The 19,081-nt window shown below is 56.3% G+C and overlaps 1 protein-coding gene across 17 annotated transcripts in view; it reads left to right on the plus strand.

Annotated features, from left to right (window-relative positions):
* The window catches only part of ARHGEF10L (Rho guanine nucleotide exchange factor 10 like), a 155,729-nt gene that overhangs the window by 117,550 nt on the left and 19,098 nt on the right, over positions 1–19,081 (plus strand). For all 17 annotated transcript variants that reach the window (XM_057499778.1, XM_057499785.1, XM_057499781.1 and 14 more), the window contains 2 exons: positions 710–864; positions 7,243–7,391. In XM_057499778.1, coding sequence (XP_057355761.1) covers positions 710–864; positions 7,243–7,391 — 304 coding nt within the window. The remainder of the gene's footprint in view (positions 1–709; positions 865–7,242; positions 7,392–19,081) is intronic.

Consider the following 19,081-nt stretch of genomic DNA (forward strand, 5'->3'; position numbering starts at 1 on the left):
TCTTGGCAGGGGTCCAGTGAACACCTTTCTTGCTTTTAATGAGATAAAATTCACATAACATAAAATTCATCATTTGAGCCATTTTTAAGTGTACAGTTAGGTGGCTTCCAGTATATTCATGATGTGCAACCATTACCAATACCTAGTTCTAGAACATTCTAACCACCCCCAAAGGAACCCTGTGCCTATTAGACAGCCACCCCCATTGCCCGCCCCTGCCTGTGGAGTTGTCTCTTCTGGACATTTCATATAAATAGAGTCATACAGTATGCAGTAGGTGGTCTTTTGTACCTGGCTTCTCTTACTCAGCATGACATTTTCAAGGTCTCTCCTTAGAGCAGGTCTCAGTGCTTCATTCCTTTTTGTGGCCATGAGGCAGGTATCATTGGTCCATTTTATGGGGGAAACCGGGGTGCAGCAGCCTGGGGTCAGTCATCTGGGAGGTGGCGCATCTGGATCCATACTCGGCCTGTGTGACCTGAAAACAGTCGCCTCAGTGTGCCTTTGCTGTGCCGCCTCTGGAGTCTCCGGGGTGGGCTGTGGGGGCACCACTCACGGATCACCCACGGGAGAGTCTGAGCCCCTGAAAGGTGGAAGGAAGGCCTGGAGGCCTGGCTGAGTGGGGGGAGCCCCGGCCCCGTCCCCCTAAGAGGGCATGTGGGGCAGTGAGGGCGGGGTCTACATGAGTCACTCGGGTCTCTCCTCGCAGCATCCTGGTTTATGGCAGTGTGGACACGGGCACCCAGTGCCTGGCGACATGTAGGAGCCCAGGTCTGCAGCCCGTGCTCTGCCTGCGGCGCAGCCCCTTCCACCTGTTTGCTGGCCTGCAGGATGGGACCCTCGCTGCCTACCCTCGGACCAGCGGTGAGGATGGGGGTGCTGCAGTGGTGGGGGGCAGCCCTGGGCACCAACTGGGAGCAGGATCCTGTACCAGAGTGGCTGTGGGAGGAATACCAGAGAGGCAGGTCAGAAATGAATCAGGAAATCTTGCCACTGGATGGTGGGCGGGGGGGGCGTTAGAGATCCCTGATCCCCGCTGGGGTCACTGAAGGAACAGGTGCCCACGACCACCCAGGCAGTTTAGCCCATTGGCAGGAGACTCTGGTGCATAAGAGCAGGGACTCTGGGGTCAGATAGATCTGGCTTCGAGCCCAGGTTCTGCCCTGCTGTCAGCTGTGTCCATTGGTGACCCGTTTTTTCTCTTGTGCCTCAGTCTCCCCATCTGTCAAATGGCAAAAATGGCAGTACCCACCACTCATGGGTACTGGTGGGTTAAAATCCAGTGAAGGCAAAGCACAGGGCCTGGCATGGTAAGTGCCCAGTGGAGTTATACATTTGAATCTATGATTTTTTCAAGCCATCGGGGACACAGATGATGTCTGGAAGGCAGGGCTCAATTCTGGAGCTGCTGTGCTCCAGCGACTGGGTCCTGTGCTGGATGCATGTGCGTTATCTCAGTTCTCACCACAGCCCTTGAGAACTGCCTCCCTGGTTACGGATGCTTCTGCTGGGACCAAGGGAGGGCAGCGGCTTGTCCACAGCCACGCAGAGGGCTGTGGTCCCCTGTCCGCCTGAGGCTCGCTCAGCTCCCAGTTCGATGGGTACCCCTGCCAGGGACCCCGAGAGGGCTGACAGGCCTGACGCTCTGCGACCTGGGCTGGTGCTTCTCCCCCTTTTCCCACACGTCTCTAATAGCTGCGTCATCACCGCCTGTTGCAGGGTTATAAATGGATACTTGTACTGAGCTATTTTTTATTTTGCCACTTGGCACTCTGTTGGTATTTTTAATTAGCTTTTGATAAGGTATTTATAGTTTTTAATTAAAGGGGGAAGAGGGAGGGAAAAAAATCCCTCTCACCATCAGAGAGCATGCGTGTGAATGTAAATATGGTCTCAGATCTTCAGAGACTTAGTTAGACAAGGGGCTCTCAAGGGACCCCCACCCTCTGGCTCCCCCTGAATGCCCTGAGCCCTGCCTGGCCTCACTCTGCGCCTCCCCATCCTGGGCTGGCTGCCTTTGGTTCTTTCTCCCTTGGGTCCTGACTTATCAGCCTGGGCGCCCAGGCTGGGAGGCTAGTTTGCTGGGGCTGCTCTGCAAAGTACCATAAACTGAACATTTTAAACAACAGAAGTTTATTGTCTCACATTCTGGAGGCCAGAAGTCCGAGAACAAGGTGTGAGCAGGGCTGCGCTCCCTCTGAAGGTGCTCAGGACGTTGTTCCAGGCCTCCTGGCTTCTGGCGGATCTTGGCTTGTGGAGCAGAAGTCCAGTCTCCACACACGGTCCCCTTTGGGCCTGTGTCCACGTTCCTTTCTTATAAGGACACCAGCTGGTACTGGATGAGGGGCCACCCTGCCTCAGGATGACCTCATCGTGACTAACCACATCTGCAGCAACACTATTTCCAAATTAGGTCACATTCTGAGGTACCAGGGTTTAGGACTTCAGCAGATGAACTTTGGGGCATACAAGTCAAACCCATGGTAGGGACTTTTGGGTCTAACCATTGGCTCTCAGCCTGGGGTTGGAGTCTGGTACTTTGTTAGAACCAGAAGGGCAACTGGGGACCAATGGACCCCATGCCCTCATTTTCTGGGCTGGAAGGGACTGTCCAAAGTCCCGTGGGTGAGCTGAGACCTGAACCTGTGTCTTCTGTGCAGGGTTCGGGTCCTCTCCAGGCCTAAGGGGACTCTCTGAGCAGAGCTGGAAGCTGTCTGGCCTGGAGGAGAAGGCTGAGATGTCCACCAGCTTTCTAGCTTTCCCACCTTTCCCACCTTGCAAACATTCGTCCACCAAATATTTACTGAGCACTTACTATGTGCCAGAGATATGGCGGCCAGCAAAACAAATGTGACCCTGCCCTCACAGTTTATCGTCTATAGAGGGAGCAAAGCTTATGATTACACTTTGTGCTGAAGGTCCAAAGTGTGGCAACAGGGTGTCAGGTGGGCTGCTTAGCAAAGGCCTCTCTGAGGAGCAGGATCCTGAAACTGAGACCCAAAGAAGGAGAAGTGGCCAACAATTGAGGGAGCAGTGGTCTCACAGAGGGAGCAGCATGTGCAAAGGCCCGGAGGCAGAAGAGGGGTTGGTCTGGTGGGGAGCCCACAGAGGAGGCTGTTGCGCTGGGCAGTAACCAGAGGGGGCAGTGGCATGAGGCAAGGCTGATGGTGGGTCTGGAGTTTGTCTCAGTTGATGGGAAGTAGAGCGGAGAGTTGGAAGGGGCTGAGCACCATGCCCCTCTGGCTGGGGGATAAGAGTGGAAGCAGGCATTCTATGTGGGAGGCTGCCACAGCCAGCCGGGCAGGTGAGTCTGGGGTCACTCTCCTTATGAGCCCACCCTCTGGGCCTTTGGTCTGGCTTTGGCCTTGCCTGCATCCCTCACCCTTCCCTGCCAGCCTCCAGAGGTGGTCCAGGCAGGAGGCAGGGCTCCCAGGACCTGTTGCACATGGAGTCTCGGAATGGCAGGGCTGGAGGAGCCCTGGAGTCCAGCCTCCAGCTGAGACAGGGAAACCAAGGCAAGGGCATGTGGCCGTCCGCCGGCTGCCCCAGGAGCCTGTGCTGTGTGCATTCTTTCACGTTTTCCTCACGCATTCGCTCACTCAAAAAATAAGTGCTCAGTGCCCTAAGGGGCCTGGTGCTGAGCAGGGTGCTGGGACTCAGAGACAAGCTCTCTGGATCCTGTCCGTCTCCCCATCTCTGAGCTGGCGCAGCAGCAAGACTGGGCCTGGGCAGGGGTGTGAGACTATCCCTGGTTAGGGGCTGGGGATGAGGGCCAGGGCCACCCCTTGAGGAGGCAGATGACAGAATGGGGAAGGGGGTGGGCTGGGGAGCCAGGCTGCCGGGGATTGAGTCCCAGCTGTGGGAGATTGGACTCATTGCCTTACTCTCCGAGGCTCAGGTTGCTGCCCTGTAAAATGGGGGTGAACCACCTCAGTGTCTGCTGTCAGTCACACAGGTGCCCAGAAGGGAGCCTAGCCTGGAGCGTAGACCTGCGAACCTTGTCACTGTCGTTCATTACCCACTGGCACAGACTGCCCTTTGGGCCTCCCAGGGTCCATGAGTTTCACTCTGTTCTGCCTTCCGGCTTGGGCGGGGTCCAGAAACCCCAGCTGGGCTTTCTCCCCTGCGGGCGGTGCCGGAGGGCGGCTCCAGCCTCCTGCAGGTGCTTTTGCTGAGACAGGGCCTTCGTCTCCCCCGTCTGGCGGGAGAGCTGGTGCTGGCCCGCACGAATGGGCTGTCACTCAGGGGCGGGTGTGCGTGTGTGCAGGTGAGTGCCATTCGTGTTCTGGAACATGTGTGTGCTTACCCAGGGCCGCTGGAGGGCAAGGAGTGGGTTGGAGGGATGGATACCCCGCCAGGCTCGGGATGCGGGTGGGCTGGCCCTGCCCGGAGCTCCCAGCGATCGCATGTAAAAGCTTGGCACTGTGGCGCATGAGGCTGGGAGGACCTTAGAGGTCAGAGTTCTATCCCCCTATGTTGTGCATGGGAAAACCGAGGGCCAGCAAGGGGGAAGCCACCTCTTCAGGGGTCTACCTGGGCCCTCTGATCGGGGCCTTCTGTCTAGTGAGTTGGTAGTATTGAGTTTTACCGTAGTGCATCATTCTGTCCTGGAGTCAGGGCTTCTCAGAGGACTCCCGGAGACACCCGGCGAGTGGAGGAGTGGCCAGGGAACGCTCGGCCCTTAGGGGTATCAGACCCTAGCCTTCTGCGCCAAGTAGCTATGGCCCTACTCTGTTACAGGAGAAGCGTAAGACAGCGGATGCGAGGGGAGTAGCCAAACCTGCTATCCGCAGGGGGCCGAGCCCCCATTTTCCTGTGTGGTCCCGCCATCTCTAGCTGCCGCCCCCTCTGGGAGAAGTCAAAGCACCGCCCCTGCCTCCAGCTTCTGGCACAAGCGCTGCTCACCTCTGGCCACTGGGGGGCGCTCAAAGCATTGCATTTTTGCGGCTCTTGTCAGTGTCCGTCCTTCGTTGAGGCCTGGCCGCCTTGTGGTCACACGCCCCTTCTGGACCCCAGTCCCGGCCCCAGAGCCCTTTGGAAACTCTTGGAACCTGAGAAGGTAGCAGGGGTTAGGGAAGGAGGCTAGAGCCAGAATCAGCTGAATTCAAATCCTACTTGGCCTGTCACCGCTTGTGTGTCTTTGTACAAGTTCTTAGCCCTCTGAGTCTCTTGCTGTTACAAGAGTCAAGTGGAGTCAACACCTGCTTCCACAGGCTGTTGTGTTGTGGCAAATGACACCACATGACAGGAGCTAATGAGCACCGGATACTTTCTAGCTATGTGATTTGGGCTGATTATTTAAACTCTCTGTGTCTTGGTTTTCTCACTTGTAAAACGGGGATAAGAATAGACTCTTCCTCATAGGAAGCTTGCTGGGAGTTAAGGAAATAATTCATGGAAAGAGTGCCGGGCACGCTGATGTGAAAGGTGTGTAACAGCCGCTGTCAGCGCTCCTTACTGTGCGCCCTCCCCTTGCTGAGCACTCTGAGCTTCCCTTGATCCCCGTAGCATCCAGTGGGGTACACGCATGGTTGTATTTTACAGATGAGGAAACTGAGGCTCAGACAGGTGAAGTCACCTGGCCAAGTTCATGCAGAAGCTTAGTGGCTGCAGCCAGGATTTCAGCCCATTCTCCTTCCCATGTGTTCATGTTCATGGGCTAGAAAGACCTGGCTCTGTGTTGGGGGAGTGGATCCCTATTCCCCATCTCTTAGCTGAGCTAGGAGTCTGTCAGTGTTAAGTTGGACAGAAGGGCAAGAGAAGGTCTTTTACTTTCTGTGGGGCAGGGCGGGGAGAGAGCGACAGCCTGGTGGAGGAGTGGAGGTAGGGAATCCAGTCTGACCTCTGGGTGCTCTTCCCAGCACATTCCAGGCTGTGGCTTCCACCACATACGCTGGTGGCTCCTCTAGCTCTGCAGACAGCTGTGCTGCATCCTGCTACTCGGCAGCTGGTGCAGAGGGAGGGTCTGTGTTGGGGCTCCTCCTCTGCAGTCCCTCCGGGGACCAGCAAAGCCAGCAGCAGGCTCTGTCCTGCCTCCAGGCCCCAGCCACTGCTGCCTGTGTGTCTGGAGTGTGCCCCAGATTGCTCCTCAGCCCCTCTTCCCACCTAGCACCCCAGCAAGACAGGGCAGCCCCTGGGGTTCTGTGTGGTATCATGTGTAACTTGACCAGAAAACCACTCTCAGTGAGCACGGCCCACATGCCAGGGATAATTCTTGGCATGTTCTTGGGTGGGCTGAGCACCCCTGGGGTGGTCAAGTAGGGGCTTTGTTCAGTGCCAGACCAGGTCCCTCCATCTGTTCCATCTTCAGGGGTGATGGCCTGGGGACTGATTGCCTCTCAGGACCCTCTCCTGACGCACCAGGAGGGGAAGCATCTCTCGAGGAGGAAAGTCACCAGAGACCTTGCTAAAGCTGATAGCGTCTTAGAGCAGGTGGGAAGAGCTGGGAGATGGCTAGAGTCAGTCTCTATAAGCTACAGTGTCAGAAAGGTCTTTAGAGACAATCTTGTTGGTGTCACCCCTCCCCATTTTATAGATGGGGAAACTGAGGCCTTGACAAGGGGAGAGATATGTCCAAGGTCCTCAGCAATTTTCTACCAGAACCAGGGCCAGACTCCAAGTCTCTTGACTTGGTCCAGGATACCTCCCACCATGTTGTGTTGCCTTCTTGGCAGGGCTGCATGGATGCTGCCTCTTCTGGGAAGCCTCCCTGGGTTTACCCCCTGCGTGGAACTGGTTCCTTCCATCTAAGTAGTTCTCAAGGCCTCCTGAGCATCCTTGGTCATTTGTGCTTGGCACTTTGTAGGGTACCTGATCATTAACTCCTTGATGTCTCTGGCCAGCAGGGGTTTCCTTGAGGGTAGGGTCTGTGTCTGATTCATTTCTGTCTTCCCAGCACCCAGCACTTGGCCTAGCATGGAGTAGGTGCTTACTAAGTATGTGTAGAATGAAAAGAACAGGAGAGAGAGGGAAAGGGAGAAAGGAAGGGAAGCAAGGGGGGCAAGGGAAAGGAGGAATGTGGGTGAATTTGGGAACACAGCCTGCAGAGGGGGTGGAGCATACTGGAGGCAGATGGTAAGAGCTGCCATCCCACTGGGAGGAGGCAGAAGGGCCACAGGAAGGGGCAGGAGGTTGTTGTGGGGCCTGGCTGGCCCCTGCTGTGGGCCACAGTCCCCGGGGGTTGAGGATCCCTGGGCCCCTGACCGCTCGCTGCTCCTGACCAGCTTCCCCCCGTCCTTCCAGGAGGAGTCCCCTGGGACCTGGAGAGCCCTCCCGCGTGCCTGACTGTGGGGCCAGGGCCCATCCGTGCCCTGCTGAGCCTGGAGGACACTGTGTGGGCCAGCTGCGGGCCTCGGGTCACCGTCCTGGACGCCACCAGCTTGCAGACTCAGGTACTGGCCCTCTCAGTGTCTTGAGGCCTCTGACCCATGGAGCCATCTGCTGGGCACACCCTGTGACCCTTCTCACACTCCACCAGGCACTGCTGTGGGCTCTAGCTGTGTCTCAGGGGTCAGAGTTTGTCAGGACACAGAGGGAGACCAAGCTGCATGCCGGGCCCTGCCCTCTGCCTGACCCGCATCCCCCTAGGCTGCTTCGAGGGGAAGGGTCCCGACCGCCCTGGGCTGTGATCTGGATCCTGAGTGGTGTCTGTTGCTGTCTGTGGAGGTGGAGCTGGGATCCCTGTCCTCCCACTGGGCCAGGACCTGGCCATGCTGAGGGGAGGCCGGTATGGACACAGCCACCCTGGAGGCTGGGCTCTGGAAACAGCCGGGAGGTAGAGGCTGCTGGGCCCTGCCTCCTCCGTGATGAGGGCTGGTCTGGGGACTGGTTCCTGGCTCAGCCTGGGCTTACACCTGTGCCCGACCAGCAGCATTGCCCACCCCACCCCACCATGCCCCAGGGGCCATCCTGGGCATGAGGCTTGGGTGTGGCTTCCCAGCAGTGTTTTGGTGATGTTTGCTGTCATTTGATTTGTTTGAATCATCAGCTCAGAATGAGCTGCCTCCAGGCTCGGAGTGGAGCTCTGGGTAAAGGCTTGCAGTCAGAACAAACAGCCCCCCAGGGGGTCATCCATTGGAGGGAGAGTGCCATTTGCCCACTCGGCCATCTCTCTTTAGGCCATAAATTGGCTACTTAGTAGCCAGGCAAGAGCACTAAGTGAAGTCCTGCTATTTTAGGATTACATGTGATAGGGCAGGATCCCGGATGACCCAGTCCTCATTTAGCAGATGGGTAAACTGAGGCCCGGGGAGCTGTCGGTGAGCCCTGAGAGCCAGGCCTGAGTCTCAGGGTTGTAGCACTTGCTTGCCCACTTTTGTTGGAGCAGGAGGCGCAGTGTTCCAAGCCGTGCCCACCTGGCTGTGTGTCCCAGTGCCGCCACCCGCCTGCTGGGGACCTGCACCAGCCCCTTTGTGAACACTCGTTTTCCCGTTGGTAAAGGGGAGTCAGTGTCTCTTCCCTGGGGTCCTTTTGCTCACCGAGTGAGGTCATGCTTGGGAGCTACGTCCTGGGTAAGGGCGGTGTGGGAGCTGTTTGCACAGCGGCTCTTCCTGGTGCTGGGCAGGGAGGAGTGGGTGTCACAGCTAGCAGGTGAGAGGCAGGGCCAGCAAGGCACCAAGGCTTCCCAGGCCTCAGTCACTCTGTCTGTAAAATGGGATGATAATAGTACTGTGTAGGGTTACTGGGACAACTGAAGGAGGACGTTGATGTAAAAGGTTGTTTCTGACAGTGCCTGGCACAGTAGGTGCCATGGGCAGACCCAGAGGCTTTGGGAGGTAGAGGTGATTCCTGGGACCCCCTTGCTGGAGATGTGGTGCAGAGAACCTGTGGCCTCGCTGGCATTGCTGACTAGGCTAGGTGGGGTGGGCCCTGGGAAGGAGCTAGGGAGGTACCAAGAAGAAGGAAACTTCTGGATTTCTTGGTCCTCTTGGAGTGGGGAGACAGAGCCCTGAGCGGCTACAGCCACAGACTCCCTTCCCAGCTCCCGGTTTGCTTTGGGGGGCGTCCTTGCTACCCCCATCCTACTCTGTCCCTCCAAGGGCCTCTCATGTCTTCAGCCTCCTGAGAGGAAGGTGGGCAGGGACAGCTGGCTACCCAGGGCCTTTGGGGTCCCCAGCTGATCTGGATTACAAGCCATTTGGGAGATGCCCACCTCTGACTCCTTGGCCTGCCACCCTGCAGCCCTTCCCTGAGTGTCCCCATATTGTCCTTGTTCCAGACCCAGGGCCCCTTCCAGCTGTCTCCGACTGGCAGCCTGCACAGGCTCTGACTGCTCAGCCCTGGAGGAGGGCCGCAGTGGAGGGGTGTGCAGCCTGCCGCTGAGCACCAGCGCCCAGTTTAGGGCAGCAGTAGGAGGGGGGATGGGACCCAGCCCTGCCCTTGGGGGGCCTCCAGTATAATGGGGAGACCCAGGCTTTGTTCTCCATATGGAGAAAGTGAGCACAGAGACAAGAAGAGCAGAGAGAGCATGGGGTGGGAAGGTGCGCGTGCTCTGAGCTCCCTGGGGCCAAAGAACATTCTCAGCACTGCCAACGGGGGAACTGGGACACAGAGGGAAGAGGCAGCTAAGGAAGGTGGGAGGAAAAGGACTTTTCCTTTTCTAAGGAAAAGTCCAGCAGCTGTGGGACCTGGAAACCACAGGCCTGTGGGAGTAGAGAAGTGGCGGTGGTTGCTGGGGGAGGAGGTGTGGGTAGCAGGGCCTGAGAAGCTGGTGACAGCTGGGCCCCCCATCGGGCTTCTCCCAGGGCCACCAGGCTTTCTGGAGGGAGAGGAATTGGGAGGCATCATCAAAGGCAGTGGCCCCCATCCCTGTCCCAGCCATGCCCACCTTGGGTCCCCTGGGTGCCCCACTCCTCGGAGGTGTGTGGTTTGCTGGCAAGCTGCTTCTGATAGGACCATGGCTCTGTCCCTGCCGAGCTGGGCAAGGCACCAAGCCTTCCTGGGCCTCAGTCACCCCATCTGTAAAAAGAGACAATAATAGTACAGTGCAGAGTTACTGGGACAACTGAAGGAGAATGTTCACCTAAAAGGTTGTTTCTGACAGTGCCTGGCACACAGTCAGTGCTCAGTGAACATTAGCTGTCATTGTAACTTGGCCTCATTAAACCCTTATTGTTGTATATGTGGTTTATTTGGAAATCAAGCTGATCCCTTAGAGTCTGTGGTGTTGGAGGGTATGGGGCATGTCTCAGAATTGCGGGTCTGACATCCTCTTCCTTTACTGGCAGGAAGGCTTCCCCCTGCCGACAGCTGTCCTAAGAGCATGAGACAGATGGACAAGGGGAAGGCCAGGCCAAGCTCTACCCAGTTCTCACTCAGTTTTGCCCCTCGCCAGTCGCGTGCAGTCCTGCTCAGGCCCTGGAGCTCAGCTCTGGCCCAGCCATCCCTGGGGCTGAGCGGCCACCAGGCCCCGGAGCAAGGCTGTGATGATTTAAGATTAGTTCCAGACCAGCTGCTCTTAAGAAGGGGATCAATATGGCCTTTCACCTGCTTTGCACCCCATGGAGGGCACTGGGGGCACTGGCTGTGGGGAGGCAGGATGGAGGGAGGGGTGGCGGGGCCAGAGGAGGACACACCCTGGCCTGCAGCCAGGGGAATTGAATAGTGTGCGCTGTGCAGTTCAGGCAGCTTGCCTTCAGTGCACACGATCCTCTGGCACGGTAGCTAGGTGATCGCCGTGCATATTCAATAAAACCGCGCTTGGCTGCTGCTTGGGATAGAGAGGAAGGCAGCCCACCTTGGTGCTGGGGCTCTGGGGATGGTGCCATCCGGCTGCTGCCAATGACCACCTGCCCCGGCCAGCCAGTGCCACCCCTGCCTCGGTGTCCACCACGTCCCAGGCAGGCCCAGAGGAGTGGGTTGGAGGGGGCTGCTGGCAGGCTGCCATGGTTGTGTGTGGGTCCTGGGGCTCAACGCACATCCTGCGGCAGAGTGCCTCCCTTCAGAGGAAGGGCATCACTCATTGGGGGCGACGTGGCAGGCTCTCCCCCAGGCTTGAGAAACCCCCACGGGGATGTGAGATACTCAGAGCTGCTCAGTGCTCTAAGCTGGGGGGCTCCAAGTGTGCCCTTGGCTGAGTAGCTAGCGTGGCTCTGGCCCAAATGGGAAGACCTGGGGGTTAATCTAGGGATTGTGTTAACCAGAAGGAGCTCCCCCTGATTTCTCCGACCCCAAGAAGTACTTAGTAACTCACATACACCGAATGCTTAGTGTGGGCCAGATGCAGGTTTAAGTTCTTTGCATGAATTAACTCGTTTAGTCCTCAAACCACCCTGTGAGGTAGGTACCGTTATTATTCTCTCTTTACAGATGAGGAAACAGAGGCACAGAGAGGTTAAGTGACTTGCCTAAGGTCACACTGCTAGGAGACTGAGTTGGACTCTGAGCACAGGCATCTGGCTCCTCAGTCTTCTCTTAGCCTCTGTGCTGGCCACCTGGGTCGGCAGAAGGCTCGGTCCCTTTGGGGCTGCATTGTCCCCCCGAGGTGTCCATCCTGTTGTATGTGACTCTTGGGCACCCTCATTTGTTTGCATGCCTGCTTTTTCCACCTGCAGAACTTCTGGGCCCAGGGTTATTCCCTGTTCATCGTCATTTCCCCAGTGCAGCCCCCAGAGCAGGTACTCCTAGTAAATGGTTGTGGTGGACAGACAGAATGGGTGCTGGGAGGATGGAGGGGTGTGGGGTGCTGTAAGGCCTGCTTTCAGCTTTTCAGGAGCTCAGGGCCCAGTGTTGGGGAGCAGACCCAGGACGGTGTCAGCCCAGTGCGAGGGGATGGGGTGCCGCCAGACCAGCAGGAGGAGGGGTGGGAGCAGGAGAGGTTCCTGGAGGTCAGGGTCCTGGAGCGAGGCTGGGTAGGCGAGGTGGCTGTGAGCGCTGAAGGAGGGGAGGGGGCGGAGAGGACGCTCTGGGCAGAGAGAGCACCGTGAGGCAGCCCCAGGGCAGCGTTGGCCTGGGTTCGGTGGCACACAGGGCGGGTGTGGTGGCTCCTTGGGGAGGGGCCTCTAAGCTGTCTCCATTAGGCCCACTTGGCCCCTGCTGGCCGACCCTGACCTTGCCGAGCCTGATCCCATGGAGCCAGCGTCCATCCGCAGTCTGTCTCTGGGTTTGACGCTCGCCCACCAACCGCTTGTTCAGCTCCTTGATCCCAGCGGAGGCAGCAGCGAGGCCTGTTAAATAATAATGTAGCTCACCAGGGCCTGTGTCAACACTGCATCCCCCGTGTTCATTATCTAGATCGCCACCTTCAAAGTCTAATCCACTCGTCTGGAGTTCATTTTAACTGATCGCTGGAGGGGAAGCTGGCTGTGGGATGATTGTTGCATCTTAATTAAGAAAAACTTACTGGGGGCAGGCTGCTTGGAAAGTGCTGGAACACAGGGCAAGTTGTGTCAGTGTTGGGACACTGGGCCTGGCTCCGCCCCGCAGGGCCGCTGCGAGTGTTAACTGAGGCAACCCTCTCCCACTGGACCCTGAACCTCCACCCTTGGAGGTCTGGGCCACCTCCTCCTCCTCCACGCACACCGGGTCATACCCCTGTCACCTTCACATTCTCCTATACAGCACTGGCCACAGCCACACATTGACATTTTGGGGATGATTTTCTGATAAACAAGGCCAAGAGGCCCTGTAGGGCCGGAGTATGCCTGGCCGGCTCCACTTGCTCCCAATGCATCCCTGGTGCCGAGACCAGCTAGCGTGTGGTAGGGGTCCAGGGCAGGGTTGGGAAGGACACTGGCATTTCCCTTAGGGAATGGGCTCTGTCTGGCTGGTCCACTAAGCTTGGAAGGAAGATTTGGGCAGGAGGTGTGCAGAACAGATGACCGAGGGCTTGACTTCAACCAGCTCCAGAGCTGGGTGCTGAGCACACGAGAGGCTCCCCAAAGCACATGCTGTCAGTAATTCGCCTTGCATAGGCTCGCATCTCCTGCGGTGGCTGCTCCCCTGCTCCTGGGCGCTGGCCTCTGATACCGGTGCTAATGCTTTTTGTCAGTAAGCACGCCGGAAGATCCACACTGTCACTAATCCATGCTGGATTTCTGGACACCAAAGGCCCCCAGGTTTTCCCCTGCACATTCCCACGTATACCTGCCTCCTCACCCTTAATTTTCACGTTTAGTGCCCAAACTTAGTTTGCATGTATTAGCTGTTGTAAATCTATCATAACAGTGTGACGCAGCATGAATAATGCATCACTGGGCTGTATTAGTTTTCTGTCTCCTATCTTATTTATGACACGAAACGGGTGGGAATTTGCAAAAGTGAAATCCAGGCGCAGTGCTTCTTGGGTAATGGTATGCAAATTGGCTTGAGGGTGGAAAGATTCACCAAGTCTTCGGATGCCAAGTGTGAGCCCCGAGTTCAGGCGAGCATGCAGGTCAGGGATCATGTCACTCCTCGGAGTCATCTGTTAACGTGTTTTTTTGTGTGTGTCATTGTTACTGTTGTCATCTTGTCATCATTTTTTAATTCAAAGTTGGCAGGTGAAACTTGAGAAATCAATTTTCTAAAGATTGTGGAGGCTCTGACAGTAACAAGTTCCAAAGGAGGGTGAACGTTTTCCAGCAGCAGGAAGAATTGAAGTCAGATGTTCAGAAGAACTTCCTTTCAGGAGGGGGTAGTGGGTGGGCTTGGCTTGTGGATCCTGTGGGCCCCGTGCCCAGGGAGTGCTGAGGGGTCAGGACTAGCTCAGCGCTCTGGTTGCCAGCTATGTGCCGGGGCCTGGGGGTTGTAAGGAGGCATCTCAAGGGACATCTTTTGGGGCTGGGGCCGGCTAAGGGGCACGGCTCTGGGCCCCCATCCCACCCTCACCTGGAAGAGCTCAGATCTTTCTTGTATCTAATATTAGGTCTCCCCTCATCCTGGGAGAGTCAGGTTGAGGAGAGGATTTCATGGTTTAAAAAACAAAAACTAATTTGAAGCTGTTGGCTCATGAAACAGGTTCTGTGAAGCCATGGAGGAGGAAAGGGGGACAGCAGCGGGAAGGCAGACGGACAGGGCCTCGTGGAGGGGACAGTCGGGGCTGGAGGAGATAGAGGGGTGGGTAGGTGATGGAGGTAGGAGGTGTCCTCCCCTTCTGAATCCCTGCCCCCAGCCTCTCCCCCTGTCAGTCTGTCCCCCGCCCAGTAGCTCCTCCACGTCCCAGACCCCCGGTCTGAGCCCCATTGCAGGGGCGGGGGCCGGGTAGCTCACAATCCCCTGGAACTTCGCAAAGACACACAGAGCCACGCACGGACCCACTGGACGCCAGGCCCCGGGCTGGGCCTTAAGACAGGGGAGGCTGAGAGCAGGACCCAGAACCAGGGCCTGGGCGTAGCCGCAGACCGGCCAGGCTCACTCGGGGAGAGGTTTTAGGCCGGTGCCTGGTGCTGAGTGTGCATTCAGGCCCTTACGTGAGGCTCATCTACAGCCCGACAGCTGTGCCGGGGGAGGGTCCCCGAGGTGGAGAACTCCAAGGAAAGTGTTTCTGGCCCCTGCTGCCTTGTCTGAGCTTGGATGGCGGTCGTTGTGGGCTAGGGAGCTGGGATGGCTGGCTTCTACCTCTGGTTCCACCATCACCGATAGCCTCAGTTTCCCCACCTGTGAAATGGGGATAATTACCGACCATACCCCAGGACTGAGCAGCTTCAGGTGCACCTGAAGCACCGAGGACGTGCCAGCCGCCCTCTGGTGTGGTCATGGGACATGGTCACATGGAGTGCCCCGAAGTAGTGGAGCCAGGACCTCAGCGCCTCCGCCTGGCACTGCTCTCCGGTGCCCTGAGCCTGGGGCTCAGTGCGGATGTGTGTGTGCCTGCCTCCTCCCACAGGGTGGCAGGTCATCTGTGAGCAGGGACGGTGCCCCATCGCTCCTCATGTTCCCCCTGTGCGGGGGAGGGAGCTGGACTGACTTCTCTGCTTTCCTTCCGCCTCCCCCCGACCCCCCACCTCCTCCCACCCTCCCGCACCAGCTCTCCTCTCCTGCCCCGGCTGTGCTCCTCCCAGGACTCCTGCCTACCCCAGCTCCCTTGCCTACCTCCATTGAGCTCTGATGACCAGAATCAAAGAGCTGGGCCATTGGGGAGAGAAGGGAGCTCTGTGTTACCAGCAGTGAGACGGGCATCATGGTCGGCACAAGGCCAGCCTGGCTCCAAGTCAGTGCCCTGGGTGTGAGGCCTCACCTCTGGGTACGTGCTCAGCTACGGGGCAGACACAGCTGCCGCTGGGCCCAGGAGTCCAGGAAAGGGGTGACAGTGTGGTCGCATGGTGGACCCGGCTTCCTGGAGTGGGGTCAGGGAGGCTGGGGTGCGTGGGAAGGGGCTCCTGAGTAGTGTGAGTGGATGCGTGTGTGCACCACTTACAGAGACCACCCCACCCCCGGCGAGTTAACCCTTACTGAGACTCACTGGTCCTAGAGGCTGTTCTGGACTCTTTGCAAGTAGCACCCCATGTAATCTTCACAACAGCCTTATATGATCATTATCACCTCCATTTTAAAGGTGAGGAAACTGAGGCAGGAAGCAGTAGAGCTGGGACCTGACAGTCTGACCCTGAGCCCATGGCCCCACTGCTTCTCCCAAGCAGGAAACAGATGATGAGATAATATCAGGCCACGGTGAGTGTTATGCAGAAGGTGAGCCAGGCACATAGAACTCAGGTTCCACTGCTTCTGGAACAGGTCACCCACCTCTGAGACTCAGTTTCCTGTCTGACCGCATCACAGGGTGGCAGGGACTCTGTGCACCGTGCTGAGCAGTGGTGACTGCAGCCCGACCATGCATGGATGCTGCAGATTCTTGTCTCCATTTCTACTGCTCGGTCTTCACGGGGTCCCCTGGGGGCTGGGCAGGGGCAGACCCCAGGCCAACCCCAGGCTCAGCCCAGGCACCTGCTTGTACAGGGCAGGGCCAGAGCAGCTGCTGGGGCAAGACTCAGGCAAAGGTGCTTGGTGGCCCCAGGTGGCTGACAGCCCCACCTCCCTCCACAGGTGTCAAGAGAGAGGAAATGCCGTGCTGGCTGGAGTAATTGAGGACAACAAAAGGAAATCACAGAGTACTAATGAGGAGAATATCAGCAACATACACTTGGAGATGCTTTCTATATTCCGCCTCCTCCAGAACAGCCAGATACACGGGTGGATTTTAGTTTAGTTTTTAAAGGTAGGATGTCAGTGTGGCTGTGGCAGGATGGCTGTCCCTGCAGTGGTGCTTCCTGTGTCTTGGTGTAGGTTGTGGCTGGGGTGACAAGGGGGTGTCCCCAACATTGTGCCCACCTTCTTATGTGCTTAGTGATAGGTAGGCTTTAGTGCAGGAATTTTTAATTTTTGGGGGGCCAAGGGTTGTTTACAGATTCTTTTGTGAAGTTGGCCATCTCAAAAAGAGTTGACCGTCTTTCTAGAAAAATGCAGCAAAGACACCATATTTTGTACAATCAGTTTCAAACTAGGATGTTAAAAATTTGGTACTGGCTGTCGGACTTGGAGCTGACAGGGACATCTGTGCTTGCATTCCTGCTGGGTTCTGGTGGTGGCCCCAGGAGAAGAGCCCACCCAGCACCAGTGTAGTCTCTTGTTAGTCAGAAAGGACCTCCTGCCCTCTTTACAGATGAGTAAAGCTGAGATCTGGAGATGTTACCTGACTTGTCAGTAAGAGGTAAAGGTCAGTAAGAGGTGGAGGTGGATGTCACACCTTAAGCCTTCCCCTGAAATATGTCAGGAAGGGCGCAACTGTTGCCCAGGTTCCGTCAGCCTTGACCAGGTTGGAGTCTGAAGGCAGAGTGGGCATTCGATGGAGCCCTCACCAAGGAGACCAGGTGTGGGTTTGGAGTCCCACGAGGGTGGCCAGCCCACCTGGTTTGCCCAGGACTGAGAGGTTGGACTTCTAGTGCCACAGCTGGGCCTCCCTGGGTAAACCAGGCCGAGTCGGTCACCGAAGTTGGATTCCTAGCATTTCCCCCATTTCCTGACTAAGCACTGCAACTTTGTGAACATGGTTCAGCCTCTCAGCTGTGGAATGTTGATTAGAATAAGATAGATAAAGAAAGGGAAAGGAGTTGTTGTGCTAATTGCCTTTAAAAGGCAGGCAGTCTGGCTGAAGAGCTCAGAGCGTGACCTCTGGGTCTCAATCCCCAGCCTGCCCCCACCGGCTGGCAGAGTGACCCTGCGCCACTGATTTCTGGAGCTTGGGTGTCCTGCCTGTTAGAGGAGGAGGACATGGGTGGTGGCCTTACCCCAGGTGGCTGGGACCTTAAAGGGAGGCAGAGCTGGTAGGTGCTGGTGGGTGGTCTGTGGGGGTCTCTGCACCCATGACTGCTTCCCAGCCAGCCTGTGGGGGAGAGTGCACAGAGAGTGGGAGGCAAGAACCCCTTCATGGCCCACACCCTGTTCTTGGAAGAGCACTGAGCGTGGAGTCTGCAGGCAGGCCCATGTTCCAGCTCTGCCCCTCCCCAGCCGGGCCCTGGGCTCCTCACTTTCCATTTCTGGGCTGTTCCCTCTTCTTTCATGAAGGTCTCTGGGGGGATGAAACACTGCAGCATGGGGAAGGCCTGGCACACAGTAGGTGCCCAGCGAGCATTGGATAAGCCCGGCTGCCTGCCGTTTCCTCAGCAGCTCCCAGCCCCCGAATGCCCCAGCAATCCTTCCTGGCCCCTTGGCTTCATCTCAGTTCTAATGACTGAGCGGGGAGCTGCTCACCATGGGAATTTACAGAAACCAAGCACAGAAGCACAGAGGCGTCACCTGGAGGCACATAAATATTGTACAATGAAGAGTGGACTGTGTCAGCACTGTTCGGGGCAGAATAACCCACCTGAAACCCTCTGTGTGGATGCTTGTTGCCAGGCTGCTGTGAGGCTGCAGGGAGAGGGTGAGCGGACCGGCCGCCGCAGGTTCAGGATTCCTGGCTTCTTCCCAGCTCCCCTGACCAGCTCCCAGCTGCAGCCAGCTGCATGGAGCGCTCACGCTGTGCTGGCAGGGTCCCTTGCACCTCCCAGCTCCCCAGAAGGGAGTTTTTTTTCCCTTCCATCCCCGTTGACAGACAAGAGAGGAGATGGAATAACCTGGGCAGAGATGAGCGCGGAACCAGGATCAGACCTGGGCACTCCCCTCAGCTGCCAGCATTTGTTTTTTCATTTAAATAATTGCTTTTGCCCCCAACCTTTTATTTAAAACAATTTCAAACTACAGGAAAGTTGAAAGAAACATACAATGAACACATGCATAGTCTTTATGTAGTTAACCAGCTGTTAGCATTTTGCCATAATTATCCATAATTATTTGTCTAATTTTTTTCCATATTATACATATATACACACACCCCCTTTTTTGTTGCTAAATCATTTAAAAGTCAGTTACAGCCATCATTGCCCTTCACCCCTAAATACTTCAGCTTGGCTCTCCTATGTAACTTCAGGAGCTTCATACCCAGGAATTCAACATCAATATACTGTCCATATGCCCTTTTCCCCAGTTGTCCCCCAAATATCTTTCATAGCTTCTACCCCTGACCCCATCCAAGATCCAGCTGAGATCATGCATTGCATTTGGTTGTCATGTCTCTTTAGTCTTATTTAATCTAGACTAATCCCTCTACCTTTTCTTAGTCTCCACAAAACTGACTTTTTGAGAAGTCCAAGCCAGTGTCTCATAAAAAGTCCCACAATCTGGAATTGCCGATGATTTCCTCCTGATGAGACTTGAAGGCTTGGCCAGGTTCTGCACAGGGAGCTGTGCTGTCCCATTGCATCATTCAAGGAGATGGGAAATGCAGGATTGTCCCGTCCCTGATCATTTGGTCTACGTGCGGTCCTCCATATCTCCCCATTCTACAGGTACTAGTTTCCCTTTCAAATTACTCAGTCACTTGCAGGTGACTCTTGGAGAGTGTGCAACCATCCTCTCTCTCAGCAAATTTTCATTAGTTAGAGAGGAGTCTTCCTTTCCCTGACTTGATCCCCCTTCCTTCACTGCCACTACAAATTCATAGATCTTTTTAAGATCCAGTGCTATGATCTAGGACCATTGTTATATTTTTGATGCTCAATTATCTCAAATTTGGCCAGTAGGAGTCCCTTTGTGCTGGTTCTTGGGTCCGTTGGACACTTCTCCATCA

This window comes from Manis pentadactyla, chromosome 4, assembly GCF_030020395.1.
Source record: "Manis pentadactyla isolate mManPen7 chromosome 4, mManPen7.hap1, whole genome shotgun sequence".
In the NCBI taxonomy this organism is placed as follows: domain Eukaryota; kingdom Metazoa; phylum Chordata; class Mammalia; order Pholidota; family Manidae; genus Manis; species Manis pentadactyla.